Source organism: Zonotrichia leucophrys, chromosome 3 (genome assembly GCF_028769735.1).
Source record: "Zonotrichia leucophrys gambelii isolate GWCS_2022_RI chromosome 3, RI_Zleu_2.0, whole genome shotgun sequence".
Lineage (NCBI taxonomy): Eukaryota > Metazoa > Chordata > Aves > Passeriformes > Passerellidae > Zonotrichia > Zonotrichia leucophrys.
In genome coordinates, this window is record NC_088172.1 from 24,148,392 (window position 1) to 24,176,005 (window position 27,614).

Sequence of the window (27,614 nt, forward strand, 5' to 3'; positions counted from 1 at the left end):
TTTTATATATATATAAATATATTTTTTATATATTTTTTAAATATATATATAATATATTTTTTTATATATATATAATATGAACTTATTTTCCTTCTCATTTTCAGGAAAATAATTCTGATGTAAGAACTGACAACACAATTTTTTGGTTCCCAGCAGGAAAAAATAAACAACTCAAGTATTAACGTCAGTTTCTGCTTTGTGGGAACACAACTGTGGCCAAAAAGATTTTGAAATAATTTGCACTGCTAAAGCTTAAGTGAGTACCAGTGCATAAAGCTGATAGCATAAACTGGGCCCCTAGAAAGTACTTGGCTTTCATAATTCAGAACTGTTACTGCCATCGATAAAGTACAGAACTGTGGAAGATAATCTCCTCAGCAGACAAAAGGTCAGACAATAAAACTTTTGCTTGACATTTTCCAAAAGAAATTCATCGTATTAACTCATGAAATGTAAAAGGAAGGGGTGTTTTCATATTGAATTTCTATGGGCAATATAGTTCCTCTGAATTTTCAGACTTGATTTCTTTTTTTAACTTTGATAGGATATGGAGCTAAAAATATTTCAAATCTGTCAATTTCCAGTCAATACAGGGCATGTGAAAAATGATGCCTCTTGGAGAGTTTATATATTTGCACTGCTGCAAGAACTGCCAGAGTACCAGTACTGAAATGGAGAATGCAGGTGTCCTCAGCAGAGTGAGCACATTCACTGTGTTGCTTTGATAGCACAGCAATCTATGGATAGGAGCATAGATTAGGGTCTGACTAATTGGTATTAGTTTGGCCACTGTATTATCTTATGTGCAATCACTAACTTACAATCAAATCAGTCTAGTGCACATAGAAGTTCAAAACGAATGGAGGTAAAATGCTGATGAATTTCCAATGTACAGGCTAAGTGCTGCTGATATTGAGAGAATGTATTATGTTATAAAATAAAGTTATGTGTATCATTGTGCTAGAAGTGTCTCAAAATGTAAAAGAATGTAAAAGAGAATGTAAAAGAAAAGTAATAAGTAAGGAAGGGGAAAAGAGAAAGTGAATTACTTTGAACTTCAAAAAAATAGTCAGAACATGGTTGGAAATCTAATTTTAAAGTAAAATTTGCTGTATACAGAAAATTATTTATAGTCTGGTTTATAATTAGAGGATGAAGGTATATGTATTTTCAACTGTTATCTCTTCTTTCTTGTAGATGAAAGTTTTCATTATTTTGGGATTTTCAGCAGCTATAGCCTTCACAGCTGTTTTCTTTTCTTTCCTTCAAATAGGGAAAGACACCATCTTTGGTAAGTAACAGTAAAAATACACGTTTGTTACTTATGTGTACTGTTAAGCTGAAAATACAGGGAAACTGCAAACAGTTTAGCACCAGCAGTATAGCTCAACCTCTTTTGTGTGCAAAATACACTATCTGGGTTCTCCGAGAACTATTCCATGGAGGGGTTCTTTTAAATGGTAGCTTCATAATCTCAGTAACAAACTTTGTATGTGTAGGGTATCTCAATCACTGCTTTGACTAGGAGTGATTTTACTTTCTTAGTGGCATTCATGTGCCAGATGATGCATTGCCAAGCAGGATTGCTGGATTTCTTTCCCCATCTGCTAATCATCCTGGGCTAGAGGCAGTTGCCATAGGATATCCCACCTCCACCCTCCTGCTGTCCCAAAAGGTGATTCTTTCCTGAGGATCTGTTGGCTGCTGGCACCCAGAGGATTTTAGAGCATGTCAGATTGCCTTATTCATTATGTTCAAAAAATTCAATCTAGTAATTTTTACCAACATTTGCATCTGCTCAATTTAAATCAGCTAAATCTAATGAACTAGAAGAGTAGCAGATACCAGACTAAATTTTAAAAGAAATCTGCAGAAACTGATTTTACATGAAATTAGGGCAGAGATAGTGAAGAAACAGGATTTCAAACCACCACCTCATACTGTATCTTGATTCATAAAGTTTGGTTATATGATTCCCTAGGAAACTGTTCACCTGAATTTAGTGTAGAATCACAAATAAAATAAAATTATATGCAAAAAAAAATTAAATTTAATTAATTAAATATAATTAAATTCCCAAGCTATTATTTCTTATGAGAAATATTTTTTTTTGCTATCACTGCAAAACAGGAGGTCCAGTTTTCTTTCCATACTGGATTCTTTACTTTGAGTTACCATACAAATTTTTTTGAAAGGTGTGGTCTAAAATGACCACATTCAGGTATATGTTAGTTAATACAAAATGGATCCAAGAATAATAGAATGGTTTAGGTTGGAAGGGATGTTACAAATCATCTAGGTCCACACCCTCTGCCATGGGTAGGGATGCTTTCACTAGCCCAGGTTGCTCAGGGCCTCATCCAATCTGGCCTTCAACACTTCCAGGGATGAGGCATTCACAACTTTTCTGGGCAACGAGTTCCAGTGCCTCACCACACTCATAGTAAACGATTTCTTCCTAACATCTGATCTAAACTTGCTCTCTGTCAGTTTAAAACCATTGGCTATCATCCTGTCATATAAGAAGTCCCTTTCCCTCCTTTTTGTATCCTTCCCTAAGACACAGGAAAGCACCAATACATAAAATATACATAGATTATAAATAAATAGAATAGATGAAATGTGATTATTTTTATAGTAAGTGTTCTTGGTCTGATGAAACAGTACAAGATAATGTTTATTACTCAAGAACCACGTATTTGAAGACATGGTATTGGTACCAAATTCATACTTCTTAGAAGAAAAGGAAGAGACACAATGGAATTTAAGTACACCAAGTGGATATTCTCTTTTACATCAGAGCATGAATCAATATCACAGGATGAGCAATACTTCAAGCGTGTTATATTTCTCAGAGCTAAGCCCCCTAAAAGTAATATGCTTTTAATAGGTTGCTCCTATTTCATGGGTACATCCACCTCCAATAGCATTCAAAAATATGCTATATTAAATTCTAAAAGAACTACCTATTGTATGGCCTGTAAAAATCAAACTTATTTTTTAACATAGACTCAAAAATGTTCTCAGAAGTATTCGAAATCCAAATGATAATACCATGAATCATCTGAATATTTTATTATGCAGAGGTGAAAAAGAGAAATAACTACTGCTATACTTAGATACTGAAAACTTTAGTAGAGTATAATTTAGCCTAGGAGAGATTACTCCTCATCACACATTTCTCTTCCTTGAGCTGAATGCCCTATTCAAAAAATAGATAATAGAAACAGCACAAACTGTATTACAAATAAAACATGCTCCCCTAAGATTAAATTGTACATAAATGATGAACGATTGTACATAAATTATTGTTATTATTTTTTATTATTTGTTTTCTAAGAAAAAAATGGGCCATCCCACAAAATTCAGACAGAAATAAAGCAGTTGAACTTTAAACATGACTGGTTCTTTTATTATAAAGCAACATGTACACAAAAGAGGGATAAGCTAAGCCTCATAATAGCATTACACAAAATAGCACAGCTGAAGTATTATTACGTTCACATGTATCTTCCCATCAAACACAGGTGAAGAAATGAGAATAGCGTTTTCATGAACTGGCCCTATCCCTGGTCTTAGTTTTGCTTGAATATGGACTCGAATTCTTTATGTGGCTCAGACCAGCTAATATTATCTGGGAAGGAGGGTCAGGTTTGTCCTGTCAGTCCAAGGACAGTTTGATGAAAAATACAAATGAACCTAAGGAACACAGCTGCATACAGAGAACACAGCATGTTTCAGCTGGACCTATTATGTTTGGTCCTATATGACATGTTCATAACTGGATTTATACTTCAAGCAAGGAAATCTAAATCCCCATGTCTTATAAATTATGGAATTATTTAGCTTTTAGAAAGCTCAGAAGCCACAACATGAATTTCAGGAATAAAATATGGAATTGGTTTTTAAGGGCAAAAATGGTATCTTAATATTAGAAACTTGTATATTTTCTAATAGTAAATATTTTAATAAATATGCTATTTATTAACAAATTTATCTTTCTCTCTTTTTTTCTTTTTGTTTTTTCCCCATTGAGAACAAATTGAAGATAACTGCATCACTAAGGCTATCCAGAAGGGTTCTAGTCTGGTGGATTATGCTGCACATTATGAAATTAAAAGGTAAAAAATAAAGGTGAATAATGTACTCAGGAAAAAGCTTTCATAACAAAAAAAAAAATTGATGTCAATCTTTCTGTTTCCTTGAGCACCTATATAATCAAAAAATCACTGCTTCCATTACCTTTGAGAGATCTGATCTAGAGGAAGGTGATCCTCTCCATGGCAGGGGGGTTGGAACCAGGAGATCTCTAAGGTTCCTTCCAACTCAAACCATTCTATGATTAAGACACTGATAATCTGATCCAATAGGACCTTGTGCATTATCACCATATAAGTTGCTCTTCTAAAATGTGGGAGGAAATAAATAACACAAATATAAATATGGATGTTTTTCTGAACTAAATACCTCAAAAATCATACTTTTGTGGACCTATTTTTGAACATTGATTATGTTTTTCCAGTGCAGCGAGACAGGAACAACTCCTATGGCATCAGGAGCCAAACTCTGTTCCCTTAAATTGGACTTTTAAAGTGAATTGCATATTTCCCCTTTCATCTACAACAGATGTAAAAAAAAAGATAAGGGAAAGGAAATGAAACTTTTGTCTTGGACAGGCAACAAATTATGGGAAAGCTCCTTTGTGCTTTAGTTACTGTATGAGAATGAGCTCTTTCAACCATTTTCTGACTAGATTTCTGTGCAACACCAAATTAATTTCTCTCCAAAAGTCGGAATACATCATCTAAGTTTTACAGGGTAGAATCCCCACACTTTTGCATAGACTTTCCCTAAAGACTTATCTCTGTGATTTGAAAATGAGTCATGATTTGCAGAGCTCTGTGAATGTTGACTGTTTACATGGACAGAACATGTCAAGAACTGTTGCCCCTCCATACATAGAGACTGAGGTCACTTTTGGGTTTTAGTCATAGTGTTTTGGTGGCAATCCTAAGGCATTTAAAATTTAAAAACCTAAGTCTCAAGCTTTCAGTGGCTCAACTGCCTCATGTAATAGATGGAGATACTGATATTTATGTCTCACAAGATGTGATGTAATTGTGGCAATAATTTGGTCAATATCTTAAACGTGATAAGTGGTAAGAGATGCTAAAGATAAATGCTTAACAATGATTATTTCAATTAGGAATTGAAAATTTATTAGGAATAAAACTGAGACCACTTACCCCAGACACCAGACTATTAAGCTACATTTGAAATACTGTGTATGTGGATATATAGACATTAAAGAGAATTGGTGCTTAGAAGTTGACTGAGGATGGTCTTGGGTATTAAATGTTACATGAAAGCAAAACCTACTCACAGCAGTGAGTTTAGAGACCTCTTTTGTGACTGTCCTGCACAAGGTCTTCCACTTGGTGCTGCAGCCTCTGCTCACCCCAAAAGTTTCTTTCTCATCCTAAAGACTTCCCGCAAGATGAACTCTGGTTGTGTGTCCAACAGAAGCACAGTTTCTCTTTTAGAATGTTCCTTGCAGAACAAGGTCACAAAACAGCCTTCCTCTTTGCTTTCCCAGTGTTCTCTTCAACCAAAATACCTTAATACCTTAAATACCTTAAACTTACAACATATCCAGGACAGACAGCTTTATTGCTATGAAAATGTTCTAAAAATGTATACATTGCAAAACCTTCTGTATTTATCTCAATTATAGAAAGATCCAAGGAAGTGAAATAGCAACCCCTACCTTACTGCTGGCTTTCTCAAAATTTCCTGAACAAGAGAGTCAAGAGATTTCCCAAGCAGCTGAACGAATGGAAATGTCAATTCAGGTGCTGAAACAAAAAGTTTGCCAGAGGCACAAGCGTTCATTGCATCCAACTGGTAAATACAGTGTATTGACATTGGCAAACCACCCTATTGATTTGTTGAATGCTGTCGTTTAGATTAAGGTTCAGTTAAGTTCACTTTTATTTTATTTTCACTTTCTTTTGTTCTTGAAAACACCTCAGATAGGTTTACGTTTTTCTTTGCTGGAGTGTGGGTGGTGTTATAGTTGAGGAGAGCAGTGTTGCACTATTGGCACCCTGTGAACTCATGACTGTGTGTTTGTATTGCCTATAAATCAGCCTGCATATCCTCAGTGTTGCAAGCGTATTGTTTGCAGTGAAATGTCTGTCTTCCCCTGCCGTTTGGGTTTAGTGCTTGATCTTCTATCACACTATGGCACGGGCCTTTTCAAACACACTTCCTCTCAACATATGCATATCCCTCTTTAAATAATATATGTTCTTATTTCCAAAACTAATTTTATAATGCACTGCTGTTGCACATTTATTTCCACTTTAACTAGGGTTTTTCATATCAGATGGGGAAAGAAAGAGAAAGTTCAATGTTTTCAAAGTGAAATACTTGCTGCTAATTAGATATGAATTTCAAGATGTCTGTCTGGTGTCTGGAAGGATCAAAATATCAGAACCATTGACTTTTCCCCCCTATAATTTAATTCTGTCACTTACACAAAGTGTTCTATCTCAATATTAGAACATTATTTTCCAAGATATAGAAGCATTAGAGTGCTGTAAACAAACATAAAGCACACACCACAGTTATTATTTTATTTCCTTGCTAAAATATCTGACTTACTAAACTAATGGGGCATTTGTAGAAGTAAAAATGTATCTTTATCTATATGGATATGTCTGTGCATATATTTATATACACACACACATACACAGATGCAATTATTTTTGTGCTGTGCAACCCAAAAGAAATTGAATTTCTAAACTCCAGAAGTGCACAAAGCTCTTGCTAATTTTCAGAACTGAAACAATGTTAACAGACTGTGAACAGACACTGTACAGTCTATGTGCCACAACAGAATAGTTTTACATGAATTACAGAACTAAATTGACTTTAAAGAAAACATACGAGTCTCTACCTAGGCAGCCCAGATAACTGGGGAGCTGGGCTCTAAGTATAATTTTGAACCTGAACTAACATAAAAGTACAGCCCTATTCACAAATTTGGCACAAGTTACTAGTACATAATGACAAGATTATGCAGCCAGTCTAACAACCTATTCTCCTTCTTTTCTCACTACTGCTTTGTTCAGGTTCTAACTGCTCAGCAGAACATGTTTTGAGCTGATTTGGTTCTTAAACCTTTTTTCTTTGTTTTTGTGGCTTAATATTTTGGTTTGAACAATGGACTAAAGCAACTTACTTCAGAGATAAACGGGCAGAACAAATAGATATTGGGACTGGGTGGCACGCATTAGCCAGTGGGGAGACAGGGGCAGGAGTTGTATGTTACCTCTACCCTCATCTTTCATCACCTGATGATTGTAGCCACTTTGAATGTCAAGGGTTCTCTGAGCTCAGGAAGGATATTCATAGAATTGTAGAAAGGTTTGAGTTGGAAAGAACCTTGAGGACCCCCTAGTTCCAGCCCCTTGCCATGACAGGGTCACCTTCCTCTAGACAAGGTTGCTCCTGTTTCATGGGTACATCCACCTCCAACTGGCCACACATATTTCCATACCTGCAGAGGTGAGAATATATACCAGCTCTCTGCAGCTTACACTATAGTGTGGCTTTGTCCCTCCCTCATGCTCACTGGGAGACCCATCTTGGATTGTATCAGAAATATACTTATAACATGCTGTCTACTGGTATAAAGGGACTTGACTTTACCTAGCTTCCAAATTCCAGCTAATAATTCTGATTCTCTTCCACTCAACACTGAATTCGATAGTCAGCTGCAGGGTCCTTAGATTTCTGCATCTTTGCAGTCACACATTTTTCGTCTTCGGCATATACTTTTGTCCTTGAATGGCATTTCTTACACCTTTGTTGTAGACACAAGGACCAGGCAAGTAAAGGACTACAGCACAGGGAAAGAAGGAAGCAGAAAGCGGGTCAACATCAGTTCTCAGCTATTGCTGAACCTCTTTCTTCTCATTCTCTATGCATCAGCCAATAAAACCAGCTCTTCCTCTAAGTCCCTGACACAGCCTCTTGCAGCACTTCTCACTAAGTGCTATTTCCGAGGAAGAGGGAGAGTTCTGTAGATGCAGCTGACAATAATGTCTTTTCTACTCTAGCAGCTAAATCCAATACAGTAAATTGCTTCTCTGGGTTCTTCCTTTCAGATCATTTATCAGCTGATCTGCTCACTATGATTGCTAAAATTTCTGGATGCCTGCCTTATATGTTGCCACCAAAGTGTCCAAATAATTGCTTAGCTAATGAATATCGACTCATCACTGGTGCCTGCAATAACAGGTACGTATGATAAAAATTGTGTCCTGAAAAATCCTTCCTTCTCATTCTTTAAACCCAAGAAGCTGTGTTTACTTTTTCCAAGGAAATTGGTGAAGGGGGACTGGTGTTAATCAGTGGCTGTAAATGAGGTGCCAGTGAAAGTTCCTGGAGGAAGAACTCATAATTTACACTTTGGTGCACTACTTTTTGTAAACAGACTTTCCCTCTGAAAGCTTCTAAGATTATATGAGGAACTTTATATTTAGGGAGGACTGACTTAGTACATGCATTCTTCTATATGAAAACTTAATTCTAACTCAGTATTTATTTTTGATTGAATTGGATAAAATTATATAAAGCCAGAAAACAGTATTACTTACCAAGGAGAAATATTTTTTGTATTTTCCCACAATTCTAACAGTTAGAAAGGATGAATCAAAAGGTTCTAGGTGTCATTCTTAATTTTACATATCTGTTATTTTATATGTTTAGTGGCTATTTTTTATAACTAGTATCTACTTTTTGCCTAATCTATTTGGCAATTGTTTCCTGCAAAACCCCACACAATAGATGTGCTCGTCTTTTCAGAACCCTCCAATGCAATGAGTGTAAAACTGAGAATGAGGGCCCTTTTAAGTACAAGGGTAAACAATATTTCTACTCAGCAGCCTCTGGATACATAGACCTAAGGTCACAAACTGAAAGTTGGGCTGTAAGTTTACAAGTGAAGTGCTACAGAGATGAAAATGGAAGGCCTTCATCATTGTACAAGTTAAGGTACTCTGCAATGTGGTGAATAAAGAGCAGTACAATTCTGCAGTTTTATTATTCAGCGAGTCTGATTTTATGAGATGAATCTGTTTTGCTACATCACAAGTCATTTGCAAGGAGCTTTGCCTGATAGACTATTTGCTGAAAGGACACAACCTGAGATGCATCAGTGTTATAAATCTAACTATGTGGGTATCCATAATTTCCCCCCAGGCATGGTCAGAGTTGCTTGGAGTCTGAACTAGCAGCTAGTACAATATTTTTACTGACATCTCCATCAGGGCTTGAATACATTGGCCAAGATTTGTGCAGCTGAACACAGACAGCATGGATGAAGCTCTTAATTTACAGGGCGGCTGTCAGGTTTATCTCAGCTGTTTGAGGGGCTTGGAGAGCCCGGAGGTGGCTTTGGAGCAGCCCGCGTATCAAAGGATGAGAAGAGGCTTCAGTTCTTCTTTCTGGTTTTATGTTTATTAATTGTTTATCTAAAAGATGTTCTTTCAGCTAAACAGAGATCTGCTCAGTAGTCAGCTATGGGCACACTCTGTCCCTGCTCGGGGCAGGCACCTATTTTTATACTCTTTGCTACGTATACAATATTTATCATTTTTCTCCAATACTATCTATTGTTATAACTCGGTGTACTCTTAGTAATAACCAATAGAAAGGTGCTACCGTGGCTAAAGAAGATGGAGGAGAGGAGGAAGAAGGAGGAGGACAGGACACACCCCAATTCCTCCATCTTACTCCTCTAAACTCCTCTGTACATAAATCTTAAACCTTATGTCTCACCCTCTAATTAACTAATCTTTCCACCCTTCACCCCGGTGAGGCTCTGTGAAGCCTTCATCTTTGTCGTCTCCTGTGTAGGGTTAAAGTCCAGCTACCAGACACTTCTGGCAACATTCTAGGACTCCCGAGACCCCCAAGCTGGTCTCGGAGGCTCAGCATCTCAGGGCTGAGATTTTGAGATCTGACATCTCCCCCTTCTGTTTGCTTTAAGAAAACTTCTTTTACAATCTAATTCATGGCATCTGGGACGACATGGATGAGGACTAGGAAAGCTATTACAATATAAAATCTTAAACTATTAAAACATAAAATCTTACTCTTAAAATTCTTCTCTAAATAGGAGAAATGTCAAAGAAATCTGCTCTTAAAATTCTTCTCTAAATGGGAGACATGTCAAAGAAATCTACTAGCTGATCAATATATGATCTTTTGTCAGTTTTCTCTATAATAGGTAAATTTACTCTATTGCTTATTGCAATTCAAGATCTCAAGGAGAAAACTTCTTAGTGTCTTTCGTTCTTATACAGAAATATTCAAGACTTCAAAGAGAAAAACCTCCTAGAGTCTTTCGTTTCTCTTGTTTCTCTTTTGAGTTGTCTTTTGCAGTCTGAGTCTCGACTTTTGTCTGAGTATTCGTTTCTTCTTATATCTTGTTGAGGAAAATCGCTGGATAGTTGCAGACTTGTTACGAAATGATGTTGTAGCTCTGCTGAACTGATTTGGCATGTCGTGCACTCAGGGGTTACTTAGTTTTTGATTCAACTGACAATAGGGTTAGAAAACACACAAGCTTCTTCAGGAGGGGAGAGGCTTAGGACTCCGAGGGTTTTTATTAAAGGCACTAAGTCTGGAGAGGGCCCCTCCTCGCTTGAGACGTCACTGGGGGTCTGGCCCGCCTCCGCCCGCGCTCGGCGCATGCGTGCTTTCTGAGCCGCCTTCTGTCTCTCTTGAGGTAATTTTTTTCTTCTCTCTTTTTCTTTCGCCTCTGAATTTTCCCCCCTCGGTCTGCCCCTGACTGTCTCCTCCTCCTCCGACGCTGTGTGTGTGTGTGGCTCTTCGTCAGTGTGTGTGCGGCTCCGCACAGCAGCTTTTTGGGGCAGCATAAATTCTCCCTTTTCGCTGCTTGGGTCAGACGCCCCGGCCCTGGTCCGTGACTTTTCTGAGCCCTCGCGAACTCCGCTTGCTGCACACGCCCTCGCATCCCCGCCGGTCGGGGCTGCGGCTGCCGCTGCCCCGGTCCCGAGTCATGCAAAGCTGCGCGAAAACACGCTTTTTCTGTTTTTTCTTCACCTGCGCTCCCCGCCTGCTCTGCCGCAGCCTGGCTTTTCTGCTCCGTTGCTGCTGCATCGCGAGAAAGCGCGCCCCCCGGTCCCCTCTCTCCCCCCAGCTCTCTTCCCCCTTCTGTTTCTGACTCTCCTATGCTCTCTGGGGTTTTTGGACGTTTTGGGGGTTTCTTAGGGTTTCTGGGTTTTGGGACTGGGTATTTTGATAATATTTCTTGCTCTATTTTTTCAGGAGCAGTTTCTTCTTGGCCTTTTAAGGCCAGAGCTAATTTTTTCTTTCCCGGGGCTTTGCCCCCCGCCCCTTTCAGAGAGGCCTCCCCCCCGGACGTCTGCTGCGTCTCGGGGGTCTACCTTCCTGGCCTTTTAAGGCCAGAGCTAATTTTTTCCGGAGTCTTGCATTGCTCCCCCCTCTTTTGAGGGCCCCCCCCCGGACGTCTGGTGCGTCTCGGGGGTCTTCCTGGCCTTTTAAGGCCAGAGCTAATTAATTTTTTGTATGTTTGTGTCACACCTTATAAGGTGGACAAAATTTCCCGTTGTTCCTGGGAAGGTGTGCCTCCCATGTTCTTATTTTCAGGCTTTCTTACCAAATCTGTCGCCAGAGCAGTCTGGACGTCTCGATCTGTCCAGCAGATCACGAGAGGTGGACCCAGGGCGCCTTCTGGTTCCAGTCCGGGCTGTTCTGCTAGGAATTATCTTCGGCAGAAACTGAGAGGTGGAATTCTCAGTGACTGCTGTTTTTTTGCAGTCTCTGTTGGCTTTTTTTCTCTTCTTCTCTCTTTTTCTTCAGGGCTTTGAAGGTGGTGGTGGTGCCCCCCCCCGAAAGGTTGTGGTGGTCAGAGCTCACCCAGTGGAAGCCAAATGTCCGGTTTATCTTCCCCCGAAAGGTTGTGGTGGTTCGTGGCCCACCCAGGGACGCCAATATGTCAGGTTTATCTCGGCTGTTTGAGGGGCCTGGAGAGCCCGGAGGTGGCCTTGGAGCAGCCCGCGTATCGAAGGACGAGAAGAGGCTTCAGTTCTTCTTTCTGGTTTTATGTTTATTAATTGTTTATCTAAAAGATGTTCTTTCAGCCAGACAAAGATCCGCACAGCAGTCAGCCATGGGCACACTCCGACTCCCTCCGGGGCAGGCACTTATCTTTATACCCTTTGTTATGTATACAATATTTATTATTTTTCTCCAATACTATTTATTGTTATAATTCGGTGTACTCTTAGTAATAACTAATAGAAAGGTGCCACCGTGGCCAAAGAAGATGGAGGAGAGGAGGAAGAAGGAGGAGGACAGGACACACCCCAATTCCTCCATCTTACTCCTCTAAACCCCCCTGTACATAAATCTTAAACCTTGTGTCTCACCCTCTAATTAACTAATCTTTCCACCCTTCACCCCGGTGAGGCCCTGTGAAGCCCTCATCCTTGTCGTCTCCTATGTAAGGTTAAAGTCCAGCTACCAGACACTTCTGGCAACATTCCAGGACTCCCGAGACCCCCAAGCTGGTCTCGGAGGCTCAGCATCTCAGGGCTGAGATTTTGAGATCCGACAGGCGGCTGTTTAGTCTTTCTCCCTAGTGATGGAGAGAAGCACTCTGCTATAGGTAAAGGTAAAAGGCCTTTTTCTCTTCAGTGACTGACAATACTAGGATGTGTACAGGCATTTCAGTCTGATATCTAAAGCTGGGTAGGGTAAATATGATTCATTGAGTCTGGTCTGTAGTCACTCTGTTCTACTGTGTATATTTTTATGCTTGTACCACATAAACCCACTACTCATATTTGGTAGCATTTTAGACTCTGTGCTCTAAATGTAAAAGGTGTAAGGTGACAAAAAACCCTTCAAAACCAAAGGAGTTGAAAACAGTGAATCAGATCTTAACTGAGTCTAAAAATTTGTGAGCCCCTTGAAATAGCTCTAGTTCTACTGAAATACATCAGCCTAAAAAGCCCATAACACTGTAATGTAAATAACATATTCTGTGATGTAAGCCAGCTTTGAGGACTTCAGACATTAGATGAAATACGAGTCTGCGCTTTTACTTGTTTTACAGCTTCCACTTTCAGGCAAAAAAATACAACAAGACCTATGTTGCATTTGCACTTTTGTTCACTCTGTTTGAATCTATAGCTGTACTATAGATCATGAAACTCTGCATTTCATGAGTGAAATTTAGAAAAAAAAATTTTAGTTTAGAAGGAAGCAAGAAAATGCTTTACAGATGTCCTGCTAAATCAGTTTGCATGTTTGGGACAAATAAGATCAATTGCAAAGGATGTTTTCCTTAGTACTGAGATTGCTTCGTTTTAGTGTGCTCTTCCTAGAACAAAAGTGTAGTAGAATAACATAAACATGACCTTCTATGGACAATATCAACATAACATCAGGCATTCCCAGCAGAGATATTATCCTCTTTTACTAGTAAGAGACATTAACAGATTTTAGTTTCCTTTCTGCCTAAACAAGCAAAATAAAATTGCATTATTTTAAAATGAAGAAAAAGGAACAAAAGGAAAATCCAAAGAGGTTTTTTCCCCATTTATTAATCCCAACAAGCTAGCATTGATCTAGGTACTTTTTAGTGTCCAGTACAATGAAAGGAATTCAAAGGGTGAAGGAATTACAGGTACTAAAGGAAGGGACTCTCACAGTGCAATTAGCTTCACCTCATCAGAGCTTTCAGAGTTATATGTTTACTGCAAGGCTGCATCTTTGGCTATTCCTGGTAGTGAGAAATAGAATGAAATGACAGGATGGCACCCAGAAACTCTCTGTCCTTCTGGCTTGATGGACCTGTTGTTCCATGACTACCTTATTTTTTGTACACCTAATATTTGGGGCATCTGGGAGGAATTTTATCTGCAGCATTTCTATTTCATTGTTGTGTCATTAACCATTCTCTCAGATAAGGACGTTATGCTCACTCTGGAGGTGCAGTACCAGCAGTTAGAAGTATGAGTATGGCTTACCTAGTGGAAAGAATGAGCAATCCTGACTGACTTCCAGAAGAAGGAATGGATATGTTTCCTTTAGGTTAGCTACTTTACCTCAATGCAAACTCAGTGTTCAATTAGTAGCAGGCTTATTTTCCAGAAGTGTCCCATGTTTCCAGAAGTTACACGCATGATAGCTCAGCAAATCTAGAACATCACAAACTCCAATTATTAAGTTGCCATATGGCATTGATTCAATCTACTTGAAACTAGGCAGAACATTAAAATAAGATTCAAAAGATAAAAATCTGGATAGCAAATGGCAGCTTAAGAATCCAGGTTGCTTCTCAGGCAGCCAAAACAAAATCCAAATGGTACAATTCCAATATTTCACAAGCAAATGAAAACTCCCACCTTCCATAAACAGAATATATAGTAATCAAATTTGGGTACTTTATAAAGCTGTATGGTAGCAAAATCTCATTATTTCAGCTGCCTTTTTAACTCAAGCAAAATTCCAAAACATTAACATGTTTAATGCAATAATAAAAAGGCATGTGAGAGGGGTTTTACTAAAGTAGCATTCCAGTGATCTGCTAAAATACAAAAGCAATCAGGAGAAAAATCACCAGTTAAGCAGTTACATTAACATTTCATTATTTTTAATTGAGTGAAATAGCACTACACTATGTGCAGTATTTTATGCAATTTCAATAAAGGCAAATCAAGTGTAACTAATTTGAATGCTTTATTAAAGCATACTTCAACCTTCAAGTGTGAATTATTGTGGATAATTAAGTGTATTACAGCACCATATAGCTTGGCAAACTGTCTCCTCAGTGTGCTGGAGATCAATGAAAAAGTAATATAATTGTTTAGCATCCTGATGGATATGTAAATGTATGTTTTAACATTATATATTTCTACCAATATTCCAGAAATATTTCTGGTTCTTTGTGGATGACTTTACAACTTTAGTCAACTTGAATGCATTGCAAAAAAATAATTTCTTCCTTTTAGTGTTGACATATATTTAACAATTATGAAATATATTGAACAGGACGAGTTAAAAAATTAGCAAAAAGAACAAATCCTAAAATTTCTAATACTCATGACAGAGGGAAAATTAATTGGGTCAAACCCAAAACTCACTGACTATACTAATAAATAGAAATCACTAACAATCATTTACTGACCCTCAAATTAAATATGACCTCATACTTGCTACCCTCTTACTTTTTCATGTTAGACTACATTTTTTTACTGCCCTTCTCCCTTCCAGGTAGGCTGGCTGTGGAGTGACAAACAGCCCATGCAATGATGCCAAGATGTGCTCAGGCAGGTGACATTCAGAGAAAAGAAAGTTTTTGAGAGGAAAAAATACACTGCAGTTAGTGCTGACAACCTAGCAGCACAGTTCAGTGACCAGGCTTGTGCAGGGTCCCAAAGATGGACCCAAGAAATTAGCATAGCTTCAACCAAAGGCAGCATTGGCACCGGATTCAGCCCCCATCTCCTCAGCCCTGTCTCCTTTGGTCTTGCTAAATGATTTCTTCTCTATGACTAGTGTCCAATTTTCATTTAAGTTTTCTTCACCTTCACACTGAAGGGTTTCTTCATATTTTCTCAAGTTTTTATTTCCTCTCTGTTGCTCTAACACATCGTTTTAAAGAGCATTTTTTTTGCTTTTAAACATCTTTTTAGAGCTAGGAAAGGTGCTTGAGAGTATATCTAACTTTATGAGGAATGAGGACACTATCAGGAACTTACCTTCACAGCAAGTATTTAAAAAATGTCAAAAGGTAAACAGGTTATAAACACGAGTAAAATAGTAATGATTCATTAGCAATTTAAATTTGCATTATTTTCGTTTTGAGTAAAATTAATATTGGCATACATGAAGACAAGTATTTTATGCAGTTTCAAAGATTGCTACATGAACATCCTGTTATAATGGCATATGGCTGATTATTTCATATTATTTTATTTTTATGATCTGGTCTAATATTTAGAACATTTATATAATGTATTGTAATATAATGCAATGTAATATAGTATAATGTAATATAATATAATGTAATGTAATATAATAACACAATAATATAATAATAATAATATAATTATAATATAATATAATATAATATAATATAATATAATATAATATAATATAATATAATATAATATAATAAATATAATATAATATAATAATATAATATAAATATTTTATATGTGTATGTATGTATGTATGTATGTATGTATGTATGTCTCTATATATTTTATTTATTCAGAGGTTCTGCTGCTGCTATTGCTTTTGGGGAATTCTTAATTTTGGTTTTCTCTTCATAGGGAACATCCTAGATGGGGGGCATCCAACACAGCTTTGGCTAGGTGGCTTCCAGCAGCCTATGAGGATGGCCTCAGCCAGCCTCGAGGATGGGATCCCAGTGTCCGATACAATGGATTCCCGCTCCCCTCGGTGAGGAAGTCCACTTCCAGATCACTTGAAACACACATTATCACACCTGCCACCACAGACCTCCATTTGCATCAGCAAAGGAAGTATCTGTGTAAAATACTTCAAAAGTATCAGTGGAGCTCAGTTAAGAAGCCAGAGGCTTTGCTAAAGCACAAGTTCAGCCCCATGGTGTGAGGCTCCCTGCCCCTGGCTGGGTTGAGCCCATGGAGCAGTGCAGGGGGCACTGACCTTCCTGAGGGGCAGCCCGATATTCCAGAGTGCAGTAAGGGAGAGAGGCAGGACAGGAGCCAGCCAAATGCCTGGCCTGGCAGGCACCAGGCAGCCAGCAGACACAGGGTGATGGTTGCTCAGGTAGAGAAAAGGCACACAGAGGACCTAATTCTGACCTTCCCACGATGAAATTGTAGAAACAAGAGAGGCCTTCAAGGATGCATGTTTCCATGGCAAGAGGAAATGGCCACAAGTTTTTCCAGAGAGAACTTTGTCTTGAAACAAGAAATTGTTGTGAGCATAATAAATGTTGGAAAAGGTTTTTGTTGGAATATGGATTCCAGCCTAGAGAACTTCTGGCATATCCCTCATGAGAAATACCAAAGATCTGTCTTCATGGGGCTCTTAAAAACCTAATACCTGCTTTCAATTTAAAGTTGCACCTTGTGGTCTCCAGAATTTCCTTCCAGCCTACATTTTCCAGCCATTTTATGATTCTTTGTTTTAATAATGGCACCTTTATTCAGGGAAGGAGGGGGAAAAGGTTGGATGTTAACTAAACAGATATAAAACAGATATAAAGCCCAGGGACATGCTAGCATGTGTATAGGTGTGTACATATATGCCTGTCGAAGGAAGGGTACCAGGACACCAGATGGTTCATCACAGGTCCAGTTTATTGAAGAAAGCATCAAACACTTATACAGCAAATAATAAGCTTATGAATATTCTGTAAGCCAAGCAATCTATTGGTTAAACTATACCATCAACTCTTCCTCATTCCTTTGGGCCTACGTTCTCTACTTCTCACGTCTCTCTGTCCACTTCGTTATCATACTCAGCTAGGCCCAAAGACACACTATCTTGCAGGTGCAGGACTTGGAATTAGCCACGGCCTTGTACTTTCCAGTCTCTAGTCAGCTAAATTCCCAACATATGCCATTCCTCATAGGCAAGCAAGCCTCAACTGAACAAGAATTGCTTTCAAATCATTACTTCATCTGTTAGTTTGTCCAGCTTACTGATCTTAGAAAGTATTGCAATCTTTATGGATTATGGCACCTCATATAGTTAAAAAAATAGCAGACCTGCCATAGAGGGAAGTTTGAAAAAAGAGCATTTGCATAGAGGACTGAGAGAAAAATTCCCCAGTGCAGTGTGCAATGATTTGGGCTGGATTTACAATTTGTGATTTGTCATCATTGCTTTGAAACCTGACTTTTAATGGACTCAAAGTCTTGCTATTTTAACCATTGTATGTTTAATAAGGATAATCAGGAGAATTTAGTGTTAATGTCACCTACAACTCATGTTATTAATTAAATAACATTGTCTCTAAGTTGCACAATTTAGCACTCAGAGATGAAAACCTGACATTTACACAGGCAAATTTCCAGTAGATAGTACAAACTGCCTTTCTCTAGATTCATTAGGGTACACTCTTGTAAAGCAAAACTCTCTTATAAAAAGATTATATAACTGTACCAAATCTGATCATCAATGTCTGACCATCAGCAAGGTTCTCTGCTTTGTTTTGGAGCAAAATAGGTAAAGCTATTGTCCTAAGTGTTTTTTCTTTTTTTTGTACTTTTAGCTATCTGATTATATTCTATCAAAAGTAATGTGAAAATATTGTGAAAGTGCTAGATAAGTGTGAGGATTACTATAAAGCAGAACAATGATCAAAAAATTTTACTAATTGATCAAAAAATTTTACTAATTTCAAGAAAATGTTTGTGGCCACCAAAGCTATTAAAATACTGATCTAAAAATTTGGATTCCTGATGAGCTGTAGGTAGCTTGCTCTCACCTATTTCAGTATAAATCCTGATGTTCCTAAGAAGTCCCATGTTGCCTGTTGTCCTTACCAATTCTATTTAACTGAACATTCCTTATACATTTATTATATAGCCCTTATATTTATTACAGGCTCTGTCAGTCGATTTTATGTGCTGCCCTTTCAGTTGCTTGACTTCCAAGGCAGCTGCTATTTGCCAGGGAATATTTTGCAGCATGAGGGAGGAATCTGTGAACAATGCTACCCTTAACATCTCCACAAACTAAGGACTGATTTTGCCCTTAAGGTTTTGCTTGGTTATTAATATAGGCTGGACACGTAGCATAGATGTCTCCATGTGCTCCTCCTCAAAGACCAACTGTATCTCTGTGCATCTTCCACAGAACTGCATCAGAAATATTTTTTTGGCTTCTCCTCACCTGGGAAAAGGAAGCTGAACTTTCTGCTACCATGTGTTCACAACCTACCTCATGTCCTGGGTTGCATATGCTCTTTCATTCACATACAGAGCCTCTCAGATTTTCTGAGTATCAACAGTGATTTGAGATTTTTCAACAAATCCTTTTGTTTAAGGAGGAGAAAACAGAATAAATAGAAAGAAAACCTTTGGAGTGTCAAAAATAGATGTGTGGTTTTCAAAATTGTCTGGAAAGGAACAGATCAAAGACACACTGCTCACTGGGAAACATATAGAAAAACTCAGCTGAAACGTCCTTGAAACTGCTTGTGGCACCTTGGTGTCAGCTCCTGAACAGAAATAAGAACCTGGTAGAAGCTGGATTTTATATTGTTATTGGATTCTTTTTTTTGGTTTTAGTTTGGTTTTAGTCAAACCATTAGAAGCACTCTACAACATAAAGCTGGGGAAGGGGAAGATAGATTTTATCACTGTCTCCCCTACTTTGTAGTGTTTTATCACTTTCTGAGAAGTAAAAACTGTTTAACACTCAAGGTAAATTGGTTCTTTTCTCAGGTTCGTGAAGTGACAAGAAAAATTATTCATGCACCTAATGAGGCTGTTACTGAAGACAGCCTGTATTCTGATATCATTATGGTATGGGGACAGTACATAGACCATGACATTGCATTCACACCCCAGAGCACAAGTAGAACTACCTTCCTAAGTGGAATGGAGTGCCAGATGACTTGTGAAAAACAAAATCCATGTTTTCCAATAAAGGTAAGATTCTAACTTAAATTCTTCAAGAGAAATTCCAGGCTCTAGACAGGTGAGTAAAGTCAAGAAACATTAGAATAGACAATGATAGAAAAAATAGAAAACAATGCAACTATTAAATGAAACAGGTAGACATTTAAGTTTTTGATTTTTTTTAGAGATAATAAACTATAGTTAATGTACTTAATAAAAACATCATTTTTTAACCTAAGGTTTATGCTGCAGAGAAACCTTACTAGTCTCTCCTAATGTTATTGTTCTCATGCTTTAAGGTTTTGAGTTCCATTTGGGAATATAGCAAAGCAGTCATTTACATTTTCAGCCATATAAAATGAAAGGATCTTAACGTTACTCATTGAAAGCAAAGATACTTCTCCCAGTTAATGCAAACTTTCAAAGAGAGCTACCTTTTCAATGTATGTATAAAAATGATCTCCAGGGAGCTGTTGAAACCTACATACATCACATCTTTGCTTTGAGCAGATGGAAAACATGAGTTCAAAGCTTGTTAGAGGGCTAGAAGAAACATAAATAGGTATAAATTTAGGATACTGTAATTTTGATCACTTAATTTAAAAGTATAGTCCTTCTTTCACTCAAAAAATTGAGTAGCAAAGTAAAACCATGGGGTTTTTTCTCAAAGAACAGCCTGTCCAACTCAGGCTAAAGGAAAGCCCCATGCTCATCACAGCCCTTGGCAATGTTCAAGTCAGAGCAACCTTAATTGCTTTACTTAAGATGGAGCTTGATTATTGACCAGCTTTCTCTATGCACTGCCATGTAGGGCTTCTATCAGAATAGAAGCCTATAGAAACAGAACTAGCCTCAGCAAGTTGTAGTTGATAAACATTCCACAGTCCCCTTTTCTTTAAGTGCCTCATTGCTCTTTCATTAAATGTAGAGGAAAATATTTGGGTAACTGTAAAGGGAACCAAATCAGGTTGTGTTAAAAGGTGGCTTCCATATGTTAAAAGGTCTTCCATATGGTGAGAGAATTTAAAATACAGGGAAGGTTAAGTGAAATTAATAAATTACTAGAATTTGACCACAGGCAAGTAAATCTAGACCCTCTCACCCTGGAGATATGGACATTTGAAAGTCGCAAACATATCCTGAGAGCATTCAAAAAGAAAAGAGGTTTCTTAAAGAACCCCATTCTTTCAGGTAGTAAGCAACTGAGAGCACTGAGTAACCTGAATCAGCCACAGCAGCCCTAATTACTAAAAGTGTGCCATAGTTCTGACAAAAATCTCTAGTTTACTGTGTTTCAAATTTCCATCTGGGACATGATTTTTTTTTTTTTTCTGTTTATGTTTTAAAGTAATAGTCATAGAAACATTCCCATTCCTAAAGTCTTACCAAGAGAGGCTAGGGTGGACATCCACTCCCTGACCAGCAGTGCTTTGTATGATGTGAAGATGGATCCACCTGAAACATATATCATAATATATGTTTATAAAACATGTATTAAACATAAAACTCCCTGTTTTTAAAGTCTGTTTTCTGTGGCTGTAAAACTGCAAAAGTCTTCAAAAGTCATTTGTGTTTACAATAAATTCTTTGAAATAGCATGACTAGTATTGATTTTTAAGTGCAAAACCCCCACATTTTTTTATTACTACATGGATTTTTTTGATTGAGAGGAGACTCATACTGTTTCCCATAACTTGAATGAAATGTGGATCACAGGGACCACAGCAGTCTAATTACTGAACCCTGACTAATTCAAGTCTTGAAATCCCATCTACTTTAAAAAGGAGACAACATAAGGGATCTTTAAAAAAGACTCCAAAGCTAACATTATTCATGTGGTAGAGGCATTCAGTGCAGAGGCATAAAAGGTGCACAGATTGATATGGCATAGACTTACAAGTGGATCCTTCAGTGCTCTAAGCAAGGCACAGACTTTGGATTTCTGTCTTGGAGCTGTGATGAGGTTCAGAGAGCATGTTTCAAGGATGCTCTTGAAGGCAAGTCATGTTCACATGTACTAAATCTATCACTGAATATTTAATGTGTAGCTAAATCTAGCACTGGATGCTCCTCCTACTCAGCAGTGTAGCCCAGCAGGAGGATGGCTCAAGGCTACCTTCAATGTAGTCACGACTGGCCATGGCAGGAGACATACAAAGAAATTCAATCACAACCCTGAAAGTATTAGATACATTTCCAAACTTGTGACCCCTTTACATGGTTAATTTTTCAGCTCCATTTTGTTATAACCTGTTATTCACAGCTTTGATGGACAGATACAAAGATAGTTGTTCTTTTGCTTTTGTTATATATGTTCAGAAAAAGAAAGGGCTGTTGCAGTACATGCAGTAAACAGTGTGACCAGAGGAGCCAATTTTTGAACACTGAAACAAAATGCTATTACCCTCTAGAACTCCTCTTCTTTCAGAATTTTTAATTAAATAAATCTCCACATAGTAAATATTTGGAAAACTGCCACAATCTGTTTTATACATTAATTTTGTATATGAAGAAAATATGGCTGGTTTCCAATGGCAGTGAAATCAATAGCATATTATACAGCAGTGTAGACACAGAAGCTGCAGTTTGCACTCTTGCTGTTCCTACAAAAGCAGCACCCAAAGGAGAATCCACCCAGAGAAAAGGACAACCGTGCCTCCAGCTGCACATCCTCTCTGGGGGTTGCAGCAGGGACAGGAGGCTCCTGACTGCACAGGTTAGGGAATCTGCCTAGAAAACATTCAGCCAGTGAAACTCAATGAAGGATCAAAAGCTGCAATAGTGCACTGATATTAATAGGAAGTGTAGGTAAATGATTCACAGGTTCTCCGGAACCATTGTGATTTTCTGTTCTGGATATTTTTATAATAAATGCTATAGAATTTATCTCAGAAGTTCTCATGTAGAGCCTGTAATTTCTGGTAGAGCCTGAACATTCTTTTTGCTGTATATTTACAGGGTCCCTTAATGGGAAAAAAAAAAAACCAAAATCCACTAGCTTTAGTTTACACTTCTTTTATTACATCATTACATGCAGAACAGGGTTGTAGAGAAAACTTGTCATTCCTCAGATTATTATTTCAGGTTAGGGCTGAGACATAAAGAAGCATTAGAAAGACTTTCATAAGAGAGCTACTGACTTTATTCAGTATTAATTACGCTGCTGCTGCTAAGATAGACACGACGCATACATTTAGCATGATGCAATCCAGAAAAGCTTACAGGTTTCTTTTTTTTGTAAAAAAAAGGTGGAAAAGAAACAGAGTCACAGAAAATTGAGGTGATTTGAAAAAGGTGACATGTAACATGACAGGTTACTGTCTCAGCTACAAATAGATCAGTCATCTGCACTCAGCAACCAGCAAAGTGAGTTCCTGCCTTCTTCTTCTGTTTCAGGAGCAGCAGCTTGCTGTCAGATGGGATCATAGACTCTTCTTCAAGCATTATTATTTTCCTTTTCTTCAAACTTTCAGAGACCATAAGCTAGGTTTTCTTTAAAATCGACAGTAAAAAAAAACATTTACAAGGTCATTTCCCACAGGATGAATTCAAAATAAGCAAAATTTTTCTTTAACTGAAATAACAGTTTAGATTGCAGTGTATTTAAACAATTATTACCTTTCATTTTCCTTCACATAGAAGAATTTCACCATAACTAGGTTTGACCATGCATATATAATAACCATTTAAATTAACATGCAGCTATACAGGAAAACTATTATGGCCAATCAGGGTTCTGTTGCAATTTTTTCCCTCTAGAATTATACACAAAAAAAGAATCACATTAATTTCAGTAATTAGTTTTGAAAAAAAATGTTACTCAGTACCCATTTAAGCAGAAAAGGGTCTCTTTTTTCACTCAGATTATTTTTAATGTCTCTAAATAATAATAGAAGGAACCTCTATTTTATACATTCAGCTATTGGCTGCAAACTACTAATCCTATGAAAAGGGAAAAGACAGCATAATGCAGCTCTGCCAGTCCCTTAATGTTCATTACTGCTGTTTTTTCTCCACTGGGACCAGAACAGATTGAATTGAAATTGCAGAGGCAGTTTAATAAAGATTATCCAGTATGAACTTTATTCAGTGTTTATATGTTTTGCTGTGAGCCTTGCTGTTTAACAGCACAAAGGCATCTCCTGCATTCTTTTCTCAGTGATATCTGAATTCTTTCTGGAATATCTCCTGATGACTAGAAGCAGGACACACTCAAGAACATACAGGGCTGTGGCTGTCAAGTTCAGATATTTGTATTATGAGATGAGCTACCTGCTTACATTACCAGCTGAAGGGAAAAAGAAGCCACACTAATAGCAAAAGACATAATAACAAATGCTAAATAGAAAATACAAGACAGAGAAATTACTGATTTCAAAAATCAGTTTAAAAAATTGCTTGTTTTCTTCAAATATAACCTACCTTGATTTGCTAAAACCTAGGCAATGAAGAAATAATGGTAGAATTTCTTTACCAAACAAAATTAAACCATTTTCTAATGTAAATGATTTGTTGTTATCAATCTCTATTGACATGAGCTCTCAGTAGTAAGAAGATTTTACTTGGTTTAACATGTGAGGTAAAGTTAATGTATAAAGTTAATTAATTTCATTCCAAAGTTGCTTTGTTACTGTTAACCCCAATTTAATGACTGTTCTATCTTTGCAGACTGATCTCTGCATTATTAGAAAAATGAAGAAGAAATTACATCACATATGCAGCATTCACTGTCTTCTGCCAAAGAGTTCTGAAAAATGAAAAGCAAGCAGATAGAATACAAATAAGGGTTAGCTCAGGTGTCTGTACAAAACATTTATTTTCTCTTAGTCAGACTTTTGAACCTCAGTGTCTCAACTGCGTGGGGTTCAAATCAATAAAGGACTGGGCAATCTTTCATTTAGCCAAGTCTATGTTCAGTCTTTGCTTTTTATAAAGATGGTCAGAATTCAGTACTTGTAAGACAGCTGTTGCAGCAAAATAATGCAGCAGAAGACTTGTGGGGGATTGGCAGAAAGCAGAATGAATATTTACATCTGTCCTTTTTAGTTAGGAAGCTGGATTAGCATTCAGCATTGAACCAAAGTTTATACAGAGTGCTGCTGCAGACACTGAAACTCCTCATTATGTTTTTATGCAAACAGGTGAACCTGCTGTTTCAATTGTTCTTCAGTAGAACAGAATTTGACCAGATGTTAGTGCCTTCACTCTGATACATTTTATGATGAATTTTCATTTTAAAGCCAGACTCATTTAGATGTAGATGTATTACATCAATAGCTTGTGATAGAGTAAATGTTTTGGGGTTTATTTGTCTCTGTGTAAAAAAGATTAATCTTTTTCCTTCAGTCTAAAGGAAAACAATCTATACATATTTAGAATATGTCACTCCAGTAGATGAGGTCTGAGCAATGAAAAACTGAGAGGGAGAAGGTAAATATTTAGACAAGACTCAATTCAGCATCCACAGCTGTTCTCCTCACCTCAGAAAATACCCTTATTTTGTATGCAGGTAACTACCAATGATACATTATCTGCAGGGATGGATTGCCTGCCCTTCTACCGCTCATCTCCCGCATGCGGCACTGGTGATCATGCTGTTCTCTTTGGAAATATATCTGTGCTAAATACAAGACAACAGATCAATGGCTTAACTTCTTTCCTTGATGCCTCTACAGTCTATGGCAGTACCCCTGCTGTTGAAAACAAACTGAGGAATTTAACAAGCAAAGAAGGCCTTCTTAGAGTAAACTTAAAGTATTATGATAACCATCGGGAATACCTGCCTTTTACAGACCAGATCCCATCCCCTTGTGCACAGGACCCAAGCGCAGGTGGAGATGAGAGGGTGGAATGTTTTCTGGCCGGGGACGGCCGCTCCAGCGAGGTGACATCCCTGGCTGCCATGCACACGCTGTGGCTGCGGGAGCACAACCGCCTGGCGCGAGCCCTCAAGCGCATCAACGGCCACTGGAGCGCCGAGACCGTCTACCAAGAGACGCGCAAAATCGTCGGCGCTCTGCATCAGGTGGGCTGCTGGTTTGCTTACCTACACGCTGCAGTGAATGTCTCACAAGAGAGCCCACAGAGCTTCAAACGTGCTTCTGTGAGGGCTTTTTGAGATCACGTTACCTTTTGTTTCCCACCTATTTTGGTGCTTCAAATGTGGCACGTTTAAAGTTGGTTTTACTTTCCGCTTTCTAAATGCAATGTCCCGGTGCTTAGTTTGTCTAGGCACCTTAGTGCTCTGATTTTCATGACAGTTGACACATATTTATGCAGGCAACTCCAATGTCTATTTTGTCTATAAAAGAGGCCTTTTCAGATTTTTTTTCTTTTTTTTTTTGGTAAGGGAAATTGTTTAAAAGTAATGTACATCTCTGTATTTATATAATGTACAAAATGTTTACTTTCTCACAGGTGTATCATAAATAATAAATCCCCTGTGTAAAAATGCCAGTGAAGTTCTCAATGAAGTAGTAATGCACAAACATCAGGGGCTACTGTTGACAGGAGATAGCAGGAGAAATACGAATGGCAAAATACAGAGTTCACACGAATGCTTACATTAGACATGTTTTCTGATTCTAACAGTATATTTTGTTTTCAGTACCAAAGGAAACACTTTTGAAGATAAATTAGGGAAGGATGCAATAAAACTTCACTTTTCCGATAAAAAAATTTTCCTTTTTTCTGCCACAATTTTTAGACTGTGGAATAGATTATGAAGCACTTTTCCTTTAAGAAGCCACCTACATTATCTAATGCATTAATACTTGCACTCAAAGCCATATAACTTCAGAGAAGTAACATACTTCACTTAATTGTTTTTAGTCAGCTCTTTTGAAATGTTTGGCTTTTTGTTTGCTTTAACCAAGTCAGCTCCTCTGCCATAAATATGACATTTTCATTAAAAGAATGGCATTGAAAAGTCAGAATAGTTGTTAATACTTGTTAGAAGAAAATTGCAAGTCCAAAAGCAGATCTCTGTGCATTTATACCCTTCTGGTTTGCATCCACAAACATAACGGCCTGAAAGAAACAGCTTTGTGCACTGCATGGATCAGCACTGCTCATTATCTCTGCTGGTATCACAGACTAATGAGATTTGCCTGTGGCTCATTAGAAATGGGTTTCAGTTATCTCTAGCTGGTTTAGCGACATTCATTCAGGACAGATAATTGGAGTATCTCTATTAGTGTGGTATGTTAACTGGCACACTAATGACAGCTCTGGTTGAATTTACCTTCAGATTTCCAAGATCAAGTTTTGTTTCAGTTGCTAGACATTTCTAAAATTCTCTTTTTTCAGAAGGAATACTTTCAAGCATGAGTCCTGCCTGTGGGTGTGTAATTATAGAGAATTGAATAAAAAAGCCTTTTCTTCTTTCTAGAATAAAGACAAAAAAAAACCTATTTAGACCATACTTTTCTTCCTGGATGTTTTTCTGTCACCATAAATATCTCTAGTGACAAGTATTTGATAACAGAACCTTGCCGAAGTTAGCAAACATAACAATTGTCTGTTGATATCCTGCACAAAACAAGGGTTTTTTGGCTGCATTATACAGTTTCACTGATAAGGAGTAGTAACTGTCCTTTCTATTTCATGGGAATGACACATGCTTAACTTTATAAGGTTAATATACTGCAGTATACAGTGTTAAAGACACATATTCTTATTTACCTCATCTTTTGTGCAAAAAACCATTTTCTCATTGTCATTTAATATGTGAAGAAAAAATGTTCAATTATGCAACTGCTAGTCTTAACATTACTATCTCATACATATGAAGTTTGCACACACCTATGCTGCTCTTTCTGGAGACAGTTTCCCCCGATGTGCCATTTGGATTATGAAAGATGGATTATTTGGCACTAGTCAGATGGAGCAGGACTTCTGCAGATCAATCTGAATCCAATTCTC

At 37.8% G+C, this 27,614-nt stretch overlaps 1 protein-coding gene across 1 annotated transcript in view; it reads left to right on the top strand.

The window, feature by feature from the left end:
* Positions 1–344: 344 nt before the first annotated feature.
* TPO (thyroid peroxidase) overlaps positions 345–27,614 on the top strand; it is a 46,063-nt gene continuing 18,793 nt past the window's right edge. The window contains exons 1-8 of the mRNA XM_064710130.1: positions 345–388; positions 1,198–1,291; positions 4,037–4,121; positions 5,735–5,904; positions 8,175–8,307; positions 16,404–16,533; positions 19,515–19,721; positions 25,201–25,716. Of these exons, the coding sequence (XP_064566200.1) occupies positions 1,198–1,291; positions 4,037–4,121; positions 5,735–5,904; positions 8,175–8,307; positions 16,404–16,533; positions 19,515–19,721; positions 25,201–25,716 (1,335 nt within the window). The 5' untranslated portion in view covers positions 345–388. The remainder of the gene's footprint in view (positions 389–1,197; positions 1,292–4,036; positions 4,122–5,734; positions 5,905–8,174; positions 8,308–16,403; positions 16,534–19,514; positions 19,722–25,200; positions 25,717–27,614) is intronic.